The 22,233-nt window shown below is 44.2% G+C and overlaps 1 protein-coding gene across 1 annotated transcript; it reads right to left on the reverse strand.

The window, feature by feature from the left end:
• Positions 1-557: 557 nt before the first annotated feature.
• Positions 558-16,416, reverse strand: LOC119431997 (deaminated glutathione amidase-like). The gene is made up of 11 exons (XM_037699440.2): positions 16,281-16,416; positions 15,843-16,057; positions 15,118-15,273; positions 14,337-14,540; positions 12,622-12,732; positions 9,288-9,389; positions 8,133-8,307; positions 6,798-6,914; positions 5,660-5,805; positions 3,976-4,074; positions 558-904 (listed from the first exon to the last, which is right to left on the reverse strand). The coding sequence occupies exons 1-11, from the start codon at positions 16,282-16,284 to the stop codon at positions 812-814; spliced, it is 1,422 nt and encodes a 473-aa protein (XP_037555368.1). The 5' UTR covers positions 16,285-16,416; the 3' UTR covers positions 558-811.
• Between the last annotated feature and the right edge of the window lie 5,817 nt (positions 16,417-22,233).

Below are 22,233 nucleotides of genomic sequence, written 5' to 3' on the forward strand. Positions count from 1 at the left end.
AATAGCACAATTCTAACCCTTGAACTTTAAATTACCCGATGAGATGGCCACTACTTTGAGAAATCAAAATGCTTCATTGATTAAATAACACATTTACAGTAATTATTTTTAAATAACGCAATTACACAAATTATATTTAATTACTTACTCTATAGCACATATTTCAATTTACGAATTTTAGCCAGTGAGCTCGTAAGGTGTATTGACTTGGAACGAATTCGCAGGACTACACCAGTTTCGAGATATTAATTTTCAATGTGTCTGACAAAATGTATTGGTGTTCCAGTTACTTTTGTGCTTCAATGCATAAAGCAGCATTTTCTTAAAGTAAATGAAGCAACAGTGCCTTTTTACTGCAAGTTTGACAGCGCATATCGCAAAACCAGCGCCGTCCTCCGAATACGTCGATATGCCTTGTATACTCGCTAGCTACAATTCGTAGATTAGAATATGTGCAATAATGTAATTAATGAAAATGTTATTTAGTGTATATATTATAATTATTCGATGAAGCATTTCGATTTCTTGTCGAACCTCATCAAGGGTTAGAATTGTGCTATCCGCCACAGGCAATCTTTATAAATTTGGTGCAACTAAAAAAACGTCCCGAAAATTATTTCCTTTGATCTGCGAAGGCTTCTATCAAATGCTACACAGCTGTACTCGTGTCAAAATAGAGTCCTGTAGAGTGAAAATTATTTCACAAAGCCTTTACATCATTTTTATTTACAAAGATTATAGTAGATATCTGTACGTTAACGTATGAACACTACGCAAATAAAGCATAACTCATAGAAGTTGTTAATATTCGTCATTTAAATAATGCCCTCAGCTGCCGTGCTTCTTCTGCCATCTCCTCAACAGATCTTTTTGGCTTCTTATCATCCTTGTCGTGTTCTTGAAGCTGAAAGGTTGCACAAGAAACACCGTGAACAAGAAATAACTTGGGAGAGGAAAGCTTATACTGAACAAACAAACTATACTCAATGTCCCAGTTATGATGTTTAAAAAAACAAGCAAAACCAACTGTAAATTGTTAGCAAGCTCCAGGACATTCATCCAGTATTTTTATTCTAACTAATTGAGTTCTAAAGAGATTTATTAACTGGTAGTTCAGAACAGAACAGGAACAGAACACCAAGTTCGAGCTCAAGCAGTGATCCTGTGCCTAGTGCTGGTGATGATGACTGGCTAGCACTCGTCGTCTTTGCTACAAAGTGGTTAGCACTAATTAAGAAACTTCCTAATTATAAACTTTATGGCCACAATTAATGTCCACACATGGTTTGTAAAGCACATTGGAAAACATCACTTTCAGTTGTTTGCGACACGGTAAAGTTGCAGAGCTTCTTTTTCTCTGCTCAAAAGAAAGCCTGAGAAGTTATTAAAAAGCTGCCACAGCCTGCTCCTTGGACACCACACAAGCATTTAGTACGCAAACAAGAGCTCCGCAAACAGACAGGTGTCACAGGCACAACATTTCAAATGCAAGAACGTGAAAAGGGAACAGGAAAATGACAAGGTCAAGCAGAAGAAAGCTTTAAAAAATTTGAGCAGTAACCATGAGAGGATGGTTGTCACAGTCAAGCGATAGTTTCCAAGTAGATCTTCTAAGATGTGCTGCTGGGAGGGACACTTATTAACTCTGTTCGTTAATGCTGTGAGGCCTGCGGACATGCTGCAATGCACTCGCCAGGTAGTCTTCAACCTCACCATGCAACGGAACGAGAGATGCACCAATGTATACATTCATTTTTCATGTACCTATATTTATCAGTTATACTGAGGCAAGCATCTCGTAAAGCATTGTCTGAGCTGCAAAGTGCTTTTCTTCAATCCTGCGTTCCCATGCCAGTGCACCAGCAGAACGCATCATATTCAACAGACAAGTGCAATGCATGATGCACACGGAACGGCAGTTTTGCATTTTCCTCTGCTGCCAGAAGCGAGAATGTGATGCCAAAAGAGCACGGGTAGCTGTAATGTCCCCATCATTGTTCTTGACACAAAAAAGAATCTTTTAGTCCTATGTGCAGCCACAAAACAGTAAAAGCAACCTCTGCAGCTCATTATCGAACCCTCGAGCACTACACTTTTAATCTTGCAAGTAATCTTGCAGTGACCTCGTAGTGACCTCATTAACCCTTGGTGTGCACCCTTTTCCGAAGTGCTAAAATTCAATATCTGTCCAAGTAATCCTTTAGCGGGCTTTAATTTCAAATACTACGTGTGGTTGAGATGCTGCTAAACAACCTATAGATATTTGCACAAAAAATTAAGACATGCTAATTACTTATTTTAACTAGGGTAACTAGGATTCCTCAGGCAACAGGGCCTTTTTGTCGCTGCCATTGTCTGTCCCTTGAAAAAACACCTCATAATCAATGTTAAAGTTCTCTGATTCAGAGTTAATAATAATTTCTTCAATTTCTGCATCATTCAAAAAATGTGCAGGCTTTTTCGTGCCGTTCCACTAAGTAGAAAAACAAGAGGCATAAGCAACACTGCCAGTCAATATAAAGCCTCTCTATATAAAAAGTAGCACCAACCGCTTCCCTCCTCCTCCGTTCCGCTGTCGCGCTCGGCGCGGCCAGCGCGATCGAGGCGCAATTTCGACAGTGGCGCCACTCATGTCGACCCTGCCGTAGCAGACGATGGCTAACGCGCTACCAGATTAAATTCATGGAAAACTTTGATCACGCCCTGTGGAGGAGTTTTTGAGGCGCGATTTTGCTTCGTCAGTCAGTAACTGGCCTTCATAATGCCGTTTTGGAAGTAGCAACGCGACTATGCGAGAGGGCACAAATACCAAGTGTTTGCGCCCGCCGGATGGTAAACAAAAAAAGCCTTTTGCCCTCGCCTTGTCGGTTGCGGCAACTGAAGGCGCAGCAGCATGCCATCACAACGAAGTTCTTGTCCCTAACATGTTTGATCCGTTTGTGAGTACAGAACTTTCTTTGCACAAGCCCGAGAATGGCGGTCAGAGCGCACTGGGAAGAAAAAAAATATACAAAAATGCGACGCGTGCTTCCACGTGACACGAATTGGCCAATGGGGGAGCGGAGGAGGCTGGGGCGACACGAGGCGGCGAGGAGGAAACGCCGGGGTGAGCGCGGTGGCGGCAAGATCTAAGAATGGGGCTACTTTTTATATAGAGGGGCTTTAAGTCAATAAGATTTGTTGCGCCATATGTTGCATAAACACAAAGCCTACCATAAAATTCGTGTTTAACCAACTTCTGGTTAGATGACGCTGCTAGTCTATGGATGTTTCACATTCATGAAGAACTGTCCAGGGCACATTCAGGGGTGTGCATCGGTAGCCAGACGAGCATACTCAGGAAAATTTTGCGTCCCCTTCCATTTTAAGACAAATGCATTGGCAGCTGTACTTATTTGCATAAAAGGTCAAATTTCAATATAACGAAATTTCAATATAAAGAAGCAAACTGCCACTTTTACTGACTTTGTTATATCAAGGATTAACTGTACTATTTTACCACTATAACAAAGTCAGGAAATTCAAGATCGGAGACAATAGTGGTTCTACTGAAGAGAATAATCAGTTGCTTGCAGTTCAAATATGTATTTTGGTGGCAAAAATCTCAAGTACTCAGCATGAGCAACTTGAAACAACATATCCTGAGTGCGCATGCATGTACTGGCCAGCAACTTGGCTTGGCTGGCCTGCGGTCGGCAGGCCGATGTGCCAATCCCATGTCATAACACCGATCACATAATCGTGTACCAACAGCCATGCAAAAGGCACAAAAGTCGGCTCATTGGAGGCATCAGGACTACATTTTTTTTTTTTTTTCATATAGTACTTGATAACAATAATGGCTTTTGTCTATTTGTCTATATCAGCATGTATGCTTCTAACATATAACGAGCACATGTTATGGGACGTAAGAAGGGTAGTCACAAAAATTATGACCAGTTAGAATTAGTACTGAAGCTTGGCCAAAGAACTGACCTTGACATAGATATTGTCATTGTGAGTGAAGTCGCCCGGTTTCCTCGGAAGCACGTGCACGTGAATGTGGTTTATGGATCTGCCGGCGTCAGGGCCATCCTGAAAAACGAAAGTCACGGTTCAACTTTACGCAGCACAATATGTATTTAGTGTACAACCAAGCATGCCCTCCAGTATCTTAATGGACTTTTCCTCTTTTTGTTCGGCATTAAATAAATGCCCAGGACCTTGAAATCAACGAAAAATATACTAGTAAGCCCCGGAGCGCCCTAAATAATTTATTATAACACCGCTTTTTTTTTCCTCTCTTTTCTTTTTCAGATTAGTTTTGGTTTCGTTTCACAAGAAGTGTGTATGTCGTGATGTCATGGCAAGCTAGAAAGGTGATCATGGCAAGAAAGGTGATCACGTGGGAGCAGGACATCACAACGTTCGGCACTCACTCTACCTTGCTTGGTGGTCGCTTATGCTTCTACATTGGGCCATGCAATGAGGAACAGCATAGCAGACGACCACGGGCACCAGAGTAGCTGCCAAAACATCTAAATGTCCTGCTCCCACGTGACCAATCCCACAACATCACGTTCGCTGCCACGTCACGACACATACACCTTGTGTGAAACAGCACCAAAACCAATTTGCCACAAAAAGCCATCATAAATTATTTAGACTACTCTGAGGCTTGACAGCATTTTTAGTGAAGTTTTGAGGTCCGGGACCTTCACCAAAGGGGCCCCTCACCAGGTCATATTGCAAATTTTGGCTATACAGTGGACGTTTTAGGGTGCCGCTTAGGGAGTGTCTTACGACAACAGTTCTTGTATTTGGTTCATTAATCAAGGAGATAGGAGAAACTGAAATGTCTCGTTGCCATGCTACTCAGGAGGCAAACTTCACTAGCAAAACAAGGACACCCTCTCCTTATGCGTCGACTAGCAACCGCAAGCGACTTTTCTTCCCTGCCTTCTTCCATACTGGAATACTGGAGCCGAGGGATGGTGTCTAGTCTACATTGTGAACCCTGCCTCCATTTTTCTTTCTTCTCCTCTTCCTCTTGCTGCGCACTGCATTCCCAGTGGCGGTAGTGCATCCTGCATTGAGCGATTTACCGAGGTCACGTGCCATAATCAGTGACGTTGAAGGCAAGTGTGTTTCACGCAGAGGCATTTGAGAGCCTGGCCTTAATTCTCTGACCGGAAGCAAGGCTCCCTCGAGAGGAAGGGCGTGCAGCTTTTCTTTAAAATTTCAGCCGTTTTCATGCCACGCCGCCGCTCGAAACTTTGCCGAGACGATTGCCACCGCATTATCAACTCACCCCACACGTCTGTCTGCAACGCCCAAACCTGGTGAGGGGCCTTTTAACGGAAAAAATCGGAAGTCGAAGATGTCATATAAGCACTTTTTTTAAATATAGAAGTCTATTGCATTTTATAAGTGTTTTTCAACATTCCTGCTTGCCAAGTGTCATCCTTTTATGTGGGAGAAGCGTGTAGTAGAATTTCCGCAACTTTGAAGATATGTTTCGGCACTTGTTTAACCTCGCAAATGGTAATCTACCATGCCGGTCAGCAACTTGGTATAAACGGTGACTCTGCCGTGGTTTGCCGAACCTGTACAATCACATCACAGAGGTGGTGTTCTAAAAGGCTGGGTCACATAGATGCGGCCGTGACAGCCATCTTGCCTGTATGGACACTGTGGAAGAACTGGCGCCAAAGTGCTTCTCCACAGCCCTCTGCACCTTTTGGACAACCAGGAAGAGATCTTGAACTTCTTCACTTGACAGGTCGCTCAGCCGAAGTGCTGGTCTGAACGGTGCTACCAAGACGTCTGATGGAAGCAAAGTCATGGAAGAAGAAGCTGAAGCAATGACACGTCTTTAGTGTTGTGTAATGAGTAACTAATATGCAATGGAAGAGGAAACCAGTATCAATGTCACTGTATTTTCGTGACTCGTGTCATAAACACAGGTGAGTATTGATACTCAACATGCCCCTACATCACAATGCTGTATGCTCTTTACTAAGTAGAAATGTGCTGAATTAAATGAATTAAACACAAAAAATGACAAGCTGGATTACGTGCAGGGAAAGAGAGAGACATCCAGATGTCCATGCCATCTGCATACTAGTGATCGTCTGCGGGCTCTCACCTACAGACAGCAGAGATACGCTGTCTGTCTTAACTAATACAATAAAGGCGCATTACAAGTACAACTACTTGTGTTGACGCAGTCCCTAAAACACGCAAATTATCGCAAAACGTTCCTTCTGATCGTTCTGGCAGTCACTTATGTCATATTCGCCGACGTGACAGTCACTCACGGTACCGGCAGTTTGCAACGATCCAGTCTCTAGTTGCTGTCACCGTGCAGATTGTGGCACTTAAAGCACCAGAACACTACTGATGCACTACAGTTGTGTAGGCTGGTTCTGTAGCCAAGGCCGTTCACTGTAGGCAAGGCAAGGCACAGGTTGCCATGCCCTCAGCAGCCTGGTTACAGTGAACTAGAATATATGGGCAGTGCGCCAACCAAAGTGCGCCTCACCTTATCGTACGTGCCATCTTGCCGATAATTTCCCTCTTGCCCTCCACCCACTCACTTACAGAAAGATCCTGGCACCACCCTATATGTCAGGCCACCGTGTTCCAGCCTCCTCTTCTTTCTTTCATGCACACAATTCTTTCTTCCTCGCTCTCTTGGTCTTGCTTGTTAGTTTCGCAAAGGTTCTTACTACAATAATATGGCATGGCCCTTTGAATGTCTCTCGAAGTCAAGGACACAGCCACGATAAACAAAGTAGCATAAGGGTCAAGGATACGTCCTGGAAGCACAGGCATTATGTTGACGAAGGCCATCGACAGGGAAGACTTGTAAAAGACCTGCGACGCCTCCAATGTCACCTGGCCAAACTGGTACTGGTCCTTGTCTGGTACTCCTATTAAAAAGAATAATTAATGTTGGAGTGTCTTAGAACTGAAACAGCAAGTTGTGTTTTCTCCAAGTGTGCAGATTGCAAAGTGCGCTTTAAGTGCCCGACCTAAATGTTTGCCAGAAGGTGAGGAACAGACAGGAAACACCAATAGTGTCAGGTCACATGGAAGCCCACGTCGAAGAGGGAGCTGCTCCCTCTACCTTAAAGTTCAGAAACCTTGAATCTGTCAGAATTTGTCCCACACTAAAAAACACAAAAACGGAAAACTGGGCAAGAACGTCAGCCATACAGAGCCTGCCTCCCGCAATACTGTCCATGTCGCACCAGATGTGTGCCTGACACCAGCTGAAAAACACACAAGTTGGCAATTTATGTATTGTACGTATTTATTATGAGGCACCCAGCAGCTGGGTTATGGGCAAATAAAGCAAAATGGGTGAGGTAAAATCATGCTAGACATACAGCCAAACTTGGCTGTAACAAACTTGTATGCAGCACGAAAATGCCTCCGTTATATGTGATATTTGTTATAGGCATATATATGTCAAACGCTAATAACAGCAAGAAAAATGTGAGATTTATTCCATTTATATCCGATAGTTCATTACGTTCATGTTATTTATGATGGTGTTCGACTGCGAAAGCAGTTCTAACGGGCACACAAACTTGTACTGCTGCTGCAAATCATCTGTTCCCAATAGGCCTTACAAATTATACTAGCACACAAATATTAAGCTACTATTGCATGCCAGCCCATTTTCTATTTCGCGCAAATAGAAACAGTCTAGTTGCAGTTAAAGATGCTTGTAAGTGCGGCTAGAACATTTAAAGTTAGTTTCACAACATTTGCTATCCCATGGTAAAATTCGTGGACTTCTTATGAAGAAAGCTGAAGCGGACGTTTTTTTTTTTTTTTTTTTTTGCCTTGTACTGTATAACTGCCTTGTACTCTATAGCAATTATAAAATGGCATTCCAATTTCTGCTCCCGAGTTTGACGCCTGAGTTTGCCGGTGTGTCCAGCATCATCAGAAAATCAATCTACAGAGTGCTCTCTTCCAAGCTGGAGATGGTGGCAAGCCTTGGTCTTGGACAACTGCAATTGATGCCAAAATCTGGCTTTCCCTTGCTTAAGCATTCTGTTACAAACCACTTAGATGCTCAGAACCGGTATGTTGCAAAATCTCGATAAGCACGGGGACTGATGAGTGCTACTGCTTGCCACTGTTTTTGGCGCTCCAACACGGCGAGAGGTTTCCATAGAGGTCAGTCCTCCGGTGATCCCAAACGGGAATAGCACGTCGCACCTTCTTAATCAGATCGTGGTTGATCTCGGCCAACGCCAGGCCGACCGTGTCTGAGCACTGAGCCACAACACAGCCCCATGGGTCCACCACCTGACGGGGGAAAAAAGAAAAGGATGTGCACCCAGCACTAAAGGGGCACACACTAAACAGAAGCACCGAATCACACGAGACCGGTGATCATTCTTCGAAAACTTTATAGGATTTTCCAAACATTGCCAAAATCAACGATGCCACAGAGAGCTGGTTAGATGGCAACGCAATCATCCCTTCAATTTTGCACCTTTTGCGGCCAAACAAGTTTCCACAGTACTTAGCAAGCAATGCTGCAGAAGCAACGCACATAGTGCAGCCATAGAAGTCTTGCTCAGTGCATTTCCCAGTGCAGTTGTTTTGCATTTTTCTGCGACGCTTTACATTTAGTAACTACAGTAGAGCCCCGTTTATACATTTTTTAAGGAATCCGGGGGGAAAAACACAGCCGGGAAGACGCGAGACTGAGGCAGGCAGCAAATCGCAACGGAAATGTCAGAAACAACTCTTATTTCTGCAGGCGCTCGTATTGAGACAGGGGACTGAGTGCATGCCTGCATATAATTAAGCGGCACGTACGATGTTCCGTGACAGTGGCCCTTTTTAACTCTTGACATGCTTCACTGCACAACACGGCTTTATTGCGGCAAAGCTGACAAAAGTGAACTGGCAATTATGAAACACATATGTCCGTGAAGCACCTTCGAAAACGCAGGCAGTGAGCGAAAATTGTGCCATGGCTGGGGCACAGCACTTAACCTTGCAAACTGCTCAAACACGGTTGCACATAAAGAAAATTAGAGCTTGCACACCTCTTTTTTATAGAGACAGCACATTTCTACAATAAAACCAAACAAATAGTTATTTAAGTGAAAACTTAATAAGTTAAATTATTAGTAATTGGTGTGCCTAGCATTGCACAACGGAAAAGAACATAACGAAACACAAATTACAGAAAGAAAACGATACGAGTTATCGTAACACAGCGTAACAAAACTCTTCTCTAGCTAATCAAAAGCTTTAATGCGACAATAACTCACCAGCGCATGTCCGTAAGAAGACCGTTTGGAATTGTGCTGCCCAACTTGTGCAGCGGACACAACGTAGCACTGGTTCTCAATTGCACGCGTACGCATCATTGCCTGCATCCACAAAAAGCAATGAAAATGTTAACAAATTTTAAGTAATACTGCAGGTGGTGGTTTGCTGCTCTTCTTTAGTTATTAATTGTCATTAACAATTTGTTCATTAGGCCATGTGCTCGTACAGGTACACTTTTGCCCACCGAAGCATGTGCTCCTTATGAGTGGCCACGCTCGACAGTCACACACCAAGTAAACAAAAGTGACAGGGAACACAACAGCGTAACACAGAAAATAATGAAATGAGGATCACTAAAGTAACAAAGAAGTGATGGAAAATAATTCCCAAGAATAAAATGAGAATCTCAACATCGCAACGAAATTACAGTAATGCTTAACACTATGCAAACTTGAAGACAATTGTGCTGTATATATGAAATTAAATAGACATCAGCGAGTTCTCTGAATTTATGTTCTAACCAGAAGGTCAATTATCATAGCAAAGCAAGTGGGCCGATGACACTGTTAATTTCCTTTAGAGCATCTACAGTGCTTCGGAATTGATGACAAATCAAGCATGCTTTATTTTTAAAACTCCTCTGAACCTCTTTCTACAGCCTTTTTGCTTCCACTGCAGAGTACATCAATTCATGTAGGCAAAGAATACACACTCCCCAAATATCTCCCTTCATTAAACAAACTTTTTCTTTTTCGTAGATAATACACTCTATGAAATAGAAGCATGAACATCATCCCCTTTCCTGGAACCGAAGGCAAAAACTCGAAACCCGGTTTGCCATGGCTGTTCGCCCTATCCATTACGCTAGTGATGCATGTTGTCGTCATTGTCAAGTCGCCGTCATCATCGTGTTGTCATCAGCAGGCTAAGTCTTCATTCTCCCTTTCAGCCTCACCATAAGGTAAAATTATTGTAGGTGAGAGACCTGGCAGTGGAGGCAACCAAATATATTTCGACCACCTGGGGTCCTGGCCCCTTACCAGGTGTGGCCATTTTGAGCTGACAAGCGCAGTGCACACAATGCTCTTTCATGATCGTGTCTGCTATGTATTACATTGCTATGCACCGCAGAAAGAGCTGAAATTTCAAACCGACCGCCATTTACCCTTCTCCTCGCGGGTGCTGTGCTCCAAGCCGGAAGGTGACGTATACGTGCAAGTGTGCCTACGTACATGTGTCTGTGCTGTGCCATCGCTCATAGTGACACGTGACTTCGAAAATTATTCAAGGCAACATATGTTATTTGTGTAATCTGTTGCTTCAATACACGAATTAAGGTTTAGAGAACTAATAAAGGACGCAAACCGAATGTCTCGTGTTTTTGTTTTACTTCGCACTGCAGCAAGAGAGATGTACTTCCGTTTCGTGTGCTTGTTGCCACGTCGTGCAGGCGCATGTGCTGACAATGAAACTATGCCATTTTCTACCGTGTTCCAGCGCGCAATCATGCTCTGCGATCCGCTTGCATCTGCCTCAGTGTTCGTGCAGCACTGACTTACACCGCTAGTCGGGTGTTCTCGTGCACAGCGTACAAATCATGCGCTGCGCGAAACAAGACAAACGCAACAGCTCGCACTCGAGGCCGTCACCGGAAGTGCACCGCACAGCAAACAAAGCGAGAAAGAAAAGAGAGGCAGGGCTCGTGACGTATACATCACACTATTATCCGGCTTTGGCATGGGAGAATGCAGGGAGGGAATTTCACTTGCTGAGGCTAGATGGGGCAAAGGGAGAGAGTGTCGCTCTTGGCAGCGGCACTCGCCTCCTGAAATCATGGGTCCGCCACACTGAAATATTTATATCTCGACTATTAAGGAACCGATTTGAAAAATTCTTGTAGTAGAATGCTCCCTAGAGGGCATGTAACAACTTCCAGCGTATAACCAAAATTTGCTATGTGGCTTGGTGAGGGGCCCTTTAACATGCAACCCATGCACAGGGTCCCCACATCATGAGAAACAAGTTTACAGAATAAAAAAGGGTTAGAGCGCATACGGCAGGCAGTACTAAGTCATGACAGGCAGCTTATTGCTATCTTTGAAAAATCAATTGTATAAACATTGCCTTCTACCAGTACTAACGTATCAGACAGGAACTTGAGATTAATTTAACAAAAGAGGCTTGAGAAGAATTTAAGGACTATGAAACAAGCAATGGAACAAAAAAAAATGTTAGTAGTAACGTTATGAGGCAGGAAAACAGCAGTGTGAATTAGAGAGTAAATGGAAGTAGACAATATTCTAGTTGATATTAAGAGGAAGAAATGGAGTTGGGCGGTCCATGTTAATGCATATAGGGCAGATATCCGGTGGTCTATTGCAGTCACAGAATGGGTGCCAGGAGAAGGGAAGCGCAGTCGAGGATGGCAGAAAACTATAGGTAGTGTGACGAAATTAGGAAATTTGCAGTATAAGATGGGATCAGCTGGTACAAGACAGGGGTAATGAAAGATCACTGGGAGAAACATTTGTTCTGCAGTGGACGTAGACAGGACAACGATGAATGCATATGGTACACAAGCGTTGTTGTATAAGACATACGGCAAAGAAAAACTAAAGCTGTGCCCCAACACCGACAATGGGTAAAGGCTCACATTATTATAAAAATGTGCAGATGAGAGGTGGATGCACCACTTCACTAGTGCGCACCACTTCACTAGTGCGCAGCACTGGTGCGATGTAACCTGTAGGCTTCACTGCATAGGAGACTCCAAGATTGATGGCGTCTGTGCATGGATTTTAGAGGCCAGAACACGCAATACTGTCATGGACGAGGGCAATGTTATGTGCACCGCAAAGACACTGTTATTGAGATGGCAGTGGCCACTGTGAGAAACTGCTACCGTTGCAGTAAACGAGTTCAGAGCCATAGGAATCACTGAAGTCTGCTGATATTTTCTTTTTTGTTTTCTCAGTAGCAAATAGCTAAACCATTGTGAAGGGAAGTGTATGGCAATGTCGGCTTCGATTTAAGCTTTTGTCTCATAGGCAGACGTTCTGGGTCATTAACTGCTGACAACATTATGTCTCAGCTCATTAGTTCTGCTAAATTCACAAGTGGAGTAAAGCTTTACTAAAGCCACCAGATAAGTTTGGTATGACAATGTGCAGCAAGTACCCCTTCGTACACGAAATGCAATATTTCAAAGCAATATTCAAGCAGAGTTTGCAAAGAGAGAGAGAGGAAAAAAAAAAGAACTAAAAAAGATCATACATGTCATAAATGTTCACATGGTTTCAGCAGACACAAAATGCATACAGCAAAGAAACCCACCTCCCAGTGAGCCATTCCGGTGGGCACAGTAAACGCTGAAGGGTACGTCAATATCTCGGCACCCATTTTGGCCAAGCTGAGGGAGAATTCGGGAAACCTGAGGTCATAGCAGTGGAGTCAAAGTAGTCAAGGAAACAAATACGACTGCAGAATCTCTTCTTGCTGGTTATTATAGGTTAAAGCTGCACCAGTTTTCCTTAGATATTTGCCAATCTGAAATTGAACATTGCATTTGAACAGCAGCGACATAACATATCTCCAAATGGTCAGCCTGCAGCTGACATAACGACAAGGTGACATGTCTTCGTCAGGGCAAGAATGGCACTTTCCAGTTTGCTCTTTTGACTCTTAACTGGAGGCCGCTTGATACAAGTCAGTTTCTTTCCTTGGTCGGCATGCTCACTCACGAGTACACTGACTCATACTTGCTCCCTACTCATTTCACAGGCGTGAGATACAGTGTTAGTGAGTGACTAAAGTTGTGAATGGATGTGAGTATGAACAGGAGTGAGTGCCAGTTAACGCGAGTACAAACAAAAGTGAGTGACTGTGACTTTGAGTGGACTTGAGTATCAACATGAGCGCCTGTCAGCCGGCGTAAGTTGATGTGAGCATGTATGTGAGTGAGTGCCAGTAAGCGTGAATCGGAACTGTCTATGAATGTGATTGAGTGCTGCTAAGCATGGCAAGGAATGCGACTACATAAAGAGAGAAATAACTTTATTGAGTCCTGAGGAACCCCTCCCCACCCACTCTTGGTTTAGTGGTCAGCAGGGGTCGCGGGCTGCACCCACGTTGGGACGGGACGCGACTACATAGCCTACGAAAATATTGGTGAGTGAGTATCCACTCATTCTGTCAACCTATGGTTTCCTACGACACACTTACACATGAAGATTCTTGTCACGGCAGTCGCGACCAAAACCCCTGTAACGTTCTGACTTGCCTCGTCCTACTGTACACACACCTCTGTTCTCCTCGTTTGAGGGTGGAGGAAAGTGAGCTACATAAACGCTGCCAAGGAAAGCAGTTGTTCTAGCTGTTGGTTACTTCCAAGTCTTCACCTTCTTGTGAACCTCTGCCTTATTTGTAGCCAAACAAACGGAAGCCAGCAGCTGCGTTTAACCGGTCAACACTTATACCAACGGGTAAGCATTCAGCATTAGCCATACCATATGTGGTGCCCCAGATGGCTGCAAGTGCTGTGCCTAGTGTGGGAGCTGCGACATGGGAGCATGAACACTTGTTTGGGGAGCGTTTCTAAACTAGCCACAGCTGGGCTCATCAAGCACACGTGATGTATTAAACAGGTGCATGCACGTGACACACTTCATTTATAGCTGCATGTCTCTTGCGAGGAAGCCACATCAACTGGCACTGGTTATTTCGAGTAGAATACTGAAACTATCACCACAACCTCTGGCACCGGTAGATTCCCTAAGCCACAGTTCTCAGTAGATGTACAGTTGGCACAGGTCCAGACATCAGTGGCTGTATAAAGTATAAATTATATGTAACAATAATGGCAATCTTGAATTTTGAACTTGAGCTGCGACAAGTGTAGGAGCAGCAAGCAATTCAAATCGACTGTGGCGAGACAGTAAAATGAAAAAATTTCGTGCTTTTCAGTATTGCTCAGCACGTTAAAAACATACAACGTACACACAGCTGTGCCACAGACTGTGCCTCATATAATAATATAAAAAGAAGGATATAATTCCAAGGCCAACTTTTCCAGCAGGTGTTGTGACAGGTACGGGAATTGTCGACCCTGCAATGGTGTAGTCTGACTCCCGGCTCCTGACCGTTCCGACGTCAACATCAAAGAGATGAACCTTGCTGTACGTTCCCACTGCGTCCCCTGTACTGTTGATGACCACATGTGTGTTGTAAATGCGGCTGCTCGGTTCATTTGGGTCCTGCAAAGTTTTATTGTCATCAGAGGAAATTTTCATCCTTGGATAAATCCTATCCTTGCTTCACAGAAGAACATAAAAAATGGCTTTTCAAAATGCTCTCTTGGAAAGTGAAGATTAGCAACTCTAACATAAAAAAAGGATTGACAAATGCCCAAAGTAGTGAGCTTGATAACGTAGCCATGCACAAGCTTTCATACATATACTGTAGTGAATATGTCCCAAACTGCCTGAAAACTTGTGCACAGAAAACCTTTTCATTTACCAAACCTTCTACAGAGGCTGGTTTGTAAGATGCTTTATCGTTCATCATGAAGGTGAAATACACCATTGTAGCATCATGTACAATTGAATATGTTGAAGCTCTGCAAAACTGCTTCAATAGAAATAAATGGCTTTATTGTGCTTTCTTCTAGACTTCAGCGATGACAGATTTAATAAGAAACGTAAATGTCCTGCCGTGAGGCAAAATACAGAAAGAAAAGAAAGTATGACATTGCGGATATGTGTATGTATTCGTCTTTCAAGCCCTATCCACTTGGGGTAAGTCACTTATATCTTTAGAAAGCTTAGAACCTACCTTAACATGGACACTGCCAAGTGAGAGCCACACACCTAGCTTCCTTGCGAGTTCCTTGTACTTGGTAACAATGGGACCATCCAGCGGCTCGGCCAATTCATAAGCTTGAGCCTTTTTTTCCGCTATGAAGTCAACTGCTTCTGGTAAAAAGACTACCTAGAAGACAACAATGATGGTTAAGTGAAATCATGGCAAGCCCGCTGCTATATCAAAATATGGAGGCTGTGCTGCAAAATCACATTCCACATGGTAAATTTCCACCAAATACCGAGTGTTCCGTAAATAAGAAAGCTCGGTAAATACGAACGGAAACGCCATACATTGTTTCGCCGTAGCGGTGACAGATGGCGCCACCATTCCGTTGCAGTGAAATCAACATGTTTTGTTTGTGGTGGTGCCACAGACGACGCGCACTTTGGATTTGTTGTGAACGAAACAGGCAAGTGATCTATGCAAACTAAGTACACCGGGCAATGCTAACTCTGTGCTAAATTTCAGCTCGAACAAGCAAACAGTTTAGCCAAAAGAGTCATATAATTTGGTGCTCCTATTCAACGAACGCTACGAGATGCTAGTGATTTATTACAAGCGTTCATACAGTCAGGACAAATATTGTCAAGGAGGCGCTAACAGGCTGTACGGCCATCGATATGCACAAATGCTTCTCAATATCAACAAATATTGCAGCTTGTATGTTCCTGCAATAGATGCGCTCGAGCTCTCACCTTGGCTCCTCTCTCCTGAGCTTTTTGGATAAGCGTAGAGCACGTTTCAAAGTTGGCCGCCTTATCCGAAGTGGACGTCACTTGACACACGGCGACGAGGTTTCTGTTTGAAGAACTCGTGCTAAACATCTTGCGTGCCGCCGATGGACCCACCAACGATCTCACGAGTAGCTCGTAGAACTTGCCTCGTGCGGTGCGAGATATGGCGGCCAAAGCTGGCAGGGAAACCGAAAGTTGACAGTCAGAACAAAGCGGAAATGACTAGCAATACGGCTGCTCGCAGCGACCCTACTATATTTTACTCTCGCCCTGTTCTCTCGGTCGGTGATAGCATGCCTTTAATTGCGCGGTCATCACAGCTGCGAGCGGACGAGGTCGGACGACAATAAACTCTAATTCCAGTAACGATGCAAAACAGCAGCAGTGAAGCCGACGTACCCATAGTCGTAGAAGGACGCTTGATAGCTCGATAATTTAGGTTCTCACGGTTGTTTTTGTTGTTGGTTTCGGGTGCGACCGGTGCATTTCGCACTCGAAAACAACGCCGAAAAGCGACCTAACAACCTAGGGACATCTAGAGTAGAGTGTACTAGACAATGGTCGAGTGGGCCGAACGGCGCTCTGCCGCTGAGGCGCCGCGTGTGGAAAAATAGTGCGAGGGCGCTGCGAGCGAACTGGATTGGGGCGGAGACGCGCTCCGCGGCATATTCAACGTAATTTCGCTGCGGGCGCCGAGGCCGTTTGCGCATAGTACGCTCTTAAAATAGTGCTTTATTTCAACTGCAACTTTATGTTTACACCATTTTGTCAAACATATATATTTGAGGCAGGGATTATACAACGCGACGTCTTCAATTTTGCTGTCGTTGTCAAGCGCGTCGTCTGCTAGCGAGCGCGCGTTCGCTACGCGGACGCTGACGGACGCCCAGTTTTTCTCGCAGAACCTCTGTACAGTACATTTTTTTAATGTTTAGTTGCTTCGGTGCGCCCATGACTCTTGACGGCCGGTGCCAAATGTAGTTTTAGCCAGGTGAACTGCTGTTTTTACCACTGTCCTCTAAAAGTAACTGGTATCTCCGCACCATGAAGGCTACGTAAGAAACTTTTATTATTGATATCGTGTCATTTTACACGCGCTTCTTGTTGGTGGATATTGATCAGGGACAAGGATCGAAGAAAACAATATTACAGTGAAATAAACCAGGTTTATTACTGCGTGGCGCGAAGAATGACCAATGTATTTCTAGGTAATGAACTCAAAGGGTATATATATATATATATATATATATATATATATATATATATATAAGGGGAAAATAACAAACATTCTAAATGCAGTAATTGAGAAAGTGAGAACTCCCGACCGGAATAAGCGCACGTGTTTGCAGAAACAAACACACTTATTAGTAAATACTGGAAATAAAACTCATTCGCAGAAATAATATTCATGGCAGGCAAAACCATATATATATATATATATATATATATATATATATATATATATATATATATATATATATATACAGGGTGTTTCAGCGAACACTTTCGAAAATTCTGAAAGGTTGCCTGTGGCAGAGAGCACAATTCTAGTTCATGAGCTGGTCTACTTGAAGAGGCGGACATTACTTGCACAAAAAATTGCAATGCATCATCGACTAATTACCTGATGGCCCACATTGCAATTTACAAATTGTAGCCGTGGAGTTCGCAAGGAGGATCCACTTAGAACGAATTCTCAGAATGACACCAGTTTCGAGATATTCATTCCCGAACTTTGCGGAGAAATGCATTGGTGTTCCAGTTAAGTTTTTAACAAAACGTCGATTTACGCATTGATGCACAAAACTAGCTGGAACGCCAATGCATTTCTGCGCAAAGTTTGGGAATTAATATCTCGAAACTGGTGTTATCCTGATAATTAATTCCAAATGGATCCGCTTTGCGAACTCCACGACTACAATTTGTAAATTGCAATATGGGCCATCAGGTAATTAGTTAAAAACTAGTCAATTTTTGGTAATTAGTCGATTATGCATTTCAATGTTTTTTGCAAGTAATGCCCGCCTCTTCCAGTAGACCAGCTCTTTAACTAGAATCGGGCTATCTGCCACAGGTAACCTTAAATAAATTTTGAAAGTGTTCGCTGAAACACCCTGTATATATATGCGTGCGTGCGTGCGTGTGTGTGTGTGTGTGTGTTTGTGTGTGTGCAAGTGTTATTATTATGATGTACGACGCGGAATAGTCATTTCCGTTCTAATATAATGCATAACAGCACTATTGAAGTCTCAAAGGTGAGTGACTGCATGCAAGTGAGGACTGTTATTCCGAATAATTTTGCTGTCGGATAGTCGTGGCTGTTGCGCAGAGGCGCAGTTCCTGAGAGAATTAACGGACGGGTGTTAATAAGTCCTGCTTAACAAGTTCCTAGCTCTATATAAACGCCCCGTTTTGGGGCAGCCTGTAAATCTGCTAACTTGAGTCAGACAAGAATTGCTGACAGTCTCATCATGTTTGCAACCCATTAAAACTGAGTGCCCCATGTGGTACCACACTTATCTTCTTCAACGAACGCAACAGATCTGCACATATCTCTACCTCTGTGTGAGGTATGCCGTTCCTTTAATTGTTTATTATAGTCGTTATGATAGTGCATCAGATAACTGAACGCTACAGAGTTGAGCGGTCATACATTTGGGAACGGCATTACAATTACGCATGAAATATAGGATAAGCGTAACATGTTTTTCTCGGAAATCAGACTCTAGAATAATTTATGTTGTTTACACCCCCAGAAATAGGCCGAAGAACGCAGCCACCTGCTTTTTTCTTTTTTTTTTTTAATGTAAGCAAATTCTTGGGTTTTACGTGGCAAAACCACGATATGATTATGAGGCAACCGCTATAGTTTTTGCCACCTGGGGTTCTTTAACGCGCACCTAAATAGAAGTACCACGAGTCTATTCCAATTCGTTCCCATGGAATTCCGCGACCTGGATTGAACCCGCGAGCTCCAGAATTAGCAGCGCAACGCCGTATCCACGATATAGGCACTAATTAGGCTACCGCGCAGGCTTTATTTTATTTTTTGAAGAATCGACTGAAAAAAAAATCCACGTACGGCTTACGGCCAAAGATTAGCATATAGAATGGCTAACTAAAACCGTTTTCGGCGCTCAAGGTCCGACTGCAGTAAATGACCCCGTACCAATTACTCCACATTCTGTTACGCGAGAAATGCGGACACTTGAATGGAATGTTGCACTGCAGTTTACTCCTATTTTTTTTTATCTATACCAATGCTTCCAGTAAATCTGAGTTCAAGGCGCCGGATGGGGCAGATATGCTTTACTTGTTTGAAGCGGCAAGCAGGAACGTTACATATGTTGCTTCGTGTGCGTTTCGCAAGACCTACTGATGGAAAACTATATGCGCAACAATACACACAAGACATACATGTTGCTTGAAGAACGACAAAAACATTTTTTCTCCAAAGGGAACCGTACAATAACATAGTAAAATGAAAGCCGACACTGCGGCCGCAATGCACGCGCAATCACCAAGCGGCATTAAAAAATAATAAAAAATAAATAAAGAAGAGAAAGGAAAGGAATTTATTCTTAAGGCATAAATACATGCCATATGCAATTATGAACCCCATTTTATCGGTCTGAACGCAAATACCAGCGCGCGAAGTACTACGAATGACCCTGCCGAGCTGTATCGCCAGCAGTTTCCAACGGCGCGACCTTGATGCAGCCCAATCCAGTTCAACCGCAGCGCCGCCCCAGTATTTTTCCACGTCGGGCGCCTCACTGCAAAGCATGCGCCGCCCCAGCCGCTCGTCCCACTCGACCATATTCTAGTACACTCTAGTTTGTTCATAGTCGCGCTCCATCGCCATTTTCGCCCGAAAAGCGTCTACCTACTGGTACAGTGTGCTACTACTGGCGAGGAGCGCATGTTGGCATCCGTATTGTTTTGGTTTGCGAACGCCTTGAACTAAGTTTTGCGGCAAGTGCGACGTCGCTTCACGGCATTTTCCATCACCATGACATGCTGCGCCTTCGGATGCCACAATAGTTTCAGCAAAGGCACGAAGCTTAATCGTTTTGTACGCTAATAGGCTTGAGTTCGCGGCGCGAGGCTGCGTGCGAAAATGTGATTAGGAAACTTTTACGATTCAGCACAATCCTTTTGACATTTGAGGCTCGAACGTGAAAATTAATCTTCGAAAAGCAACTGTGTCTTTTGGGGTTACTTACTAGCCTTTAGAGCGCTTTGCCTCTTTTGTTCGTGTTCTTCGTTGGCGACCGCCCTCAAAAGCATCGATGAAAAGCGTGCGTGCTCTGCCGAAACCGAATTACAGGGTGCGTTCGTCGCCGAACGACAGCATCATAGGTCTTTGGGACGTGAACTTTAAAGTGTATGAAGGTTAAGATGCGGGGGTGGAGCACTCGCAAAGAAAACGTGCGGTCGCCCGCTCGTTCACTGGCTCGTTTAGTCGTCGTTAATTAAGTCGTTAGCTCGTTCGTTTAGTCGTTCGCTTGCTTGTTCGTTTAACTACCAGTTCGTACGGCCACAATGTCTCTGAGACACACTTGCCGTAGGACACTAAGGCTGGTGCGACGTCCGTGCCCTCTGCCAGCCTTTGAGCGTGATAGCTTATACGCGCTGCGAATTCAATTGGCAAGGACGGCGCGGATTATTTACATTACTGAGGGTGTGCTGGAGGCCAGGATGTTGGCATTCGATAGTAAACGTGTTATTTACAACCATTCGCAACAAGATCTTGCGACACGCGCTTGACAAATGAAGCGCACGCGATACATTCGGAGTCGTCATGGTACGGCGTTAGCGCTCGTTTAGACACTTATAAAATAGTTATTAAAACAGGAAAAAGAAGCTGCCGTCACTGAATTTGTATATATATATATAACCCTCCGTATCAAAATTCTATGCTATACAGGTAGTTACTCGGAGCTAGAACGCCAGCGCGAACACTTAAAGCACAGCGCATTTCTAAGCGTGCATTCACTGCGAAAGGTCGTCTGCTACGCTCAAGCGTTGTAGGCGGCGCGTTGATGAGGGAGCGAGTAAAACCCCTATATTTATAAAAGTAGCGCCATTCTTAGATCTTGCCACCACCGCGCTCACCCCGGCGCTTCCTCCTCGCCCTGTCTTAGCCGCCTCCTGTCGCCCCAGCCTCCTCCGCTCCCCCATTGGCCAATCCGTGTCACGTGGAAGTTCGCGTCGCGCTTTTGTATATTTTTTTTCTTTCCAGCGCGCTCCGACTGCCATTCTCGGGCCTGTGCGACGAAAGTGCTGTACGCACAAACGGATCAAACGTGTTAGGGACACGAACTTCGTTGTGATGGCATGCTGCTGCGCCTTAAGTTGCCGCAACCGACAAGGCTAGGGCAAAAGGCTTTCTTTGTTTACCATACGGCGTGCGCAAACGCTTGCTGCACAATTGATATTTGCGCCGTCTCGCATCGTCGCGTTGCTACTTCCAAAACGGCATTATTAAGACCAGTTACTGACTGACGAAGCAAAATCGCGCCTCAAAAACGTCTCCGCAGGGCGCGATCGAAGTTTTCCTCGGATTTCCTCTGGTAGCGCGTTAGCTGTCGTCTGCCACGGCAGGCCCGACGCAGGCGGCGCCACTGTCGATATCGCGCCTCGATCGCGCCGAGCGCGATAGTGGAACGGAGGAGGAGGGAAGTGGATGGCGCTACTTTTATAAATATAGGGGGCTTTAGGAGCGAGAAAGAAGAGCGCAGGCGGAGGAGTTCTTCGCAAACCCTCGATGAGTGTTTGCAAAGAATCCTGGTTAGCGGGAAAATGGTTATAGATACAAAAATAGATAAATAGGTAGCCCTTGGAGAGCCCATGAAGTACCCCAACCCCTTTAAAATTCGCAGTAACTTCAGCATACGCTAAAGAGATGAACGCGAAAGCCGTTGCGCTCACGAGACATTCATTAAATTACTTGAAATTCTCATTCGAATGCGTTGTTGCTTCCTATTGTTTTCATCCACCAAAGGTTGTGGGTTCAAGGGCCTTAATTCATTCAACCTCAATTAACTTTGGCCTAATTAACACCAAATGTGCGTTTCACTCCACCAAAGGTCGAGTGCTTTAACGCTATCTTAATTGTGCCTCAACTTTGTCCTAATTAACACCAAAGGTCGTGGGTTCGAGTGCTTTAATTTCCTCTATCATAATTAAGGTCCCACATGGTGGCACAATGAATTTTGGTGCCATAACGCCGGACATTGGATGTTTCGACCCATGAGCGACCTAAGGCTTTCGCCTTAATAAACTGTTCAATCTCTTAATGCAATTCGCATCTTTGGGAACTTCACCCAGCTTACGGTATGTCTATCTG

The sequence above is a fragment of the Dermacentor silvarum genome, chromosome 10 (genome assembly GCF_013339745.2).
Source record: "Dermacentor silvarum isolate Dsil-2018 chromosome 10, BIME_Dsil_1.4, whole genome shotgun sequence".
NCBI classification, from domain to species: domain Eukaryota; kingdom Metazoa; phylum Arthropoda; class Arachnida; order Ixodida; family Ixodidae; genus Dermacentor; species Dermacentor silvarum.

What these genes read in the sequence shown, in the direction of transcription:
- LOC119431997 (XM_037699440.2), bottom strand. An exon ending in GAAAAGTTGGCCTTGGAATT is followed by an intron (nt 12,733 to 14,336) that starts ATATCCTTCTTT and finishes CTTTGACTCCAC; the next exon opens with TGCTATGACCTCAGGTTTCC. An exon ending in TTGGAGCGCCAAAAACAGTG is followed by an intron (nt 6,915 to 8,132) that starts GCAAGCAGTAGC and finishes TCTTTTTAATAG; the next exon opens with GAGTACCAGACAAGGACCAG.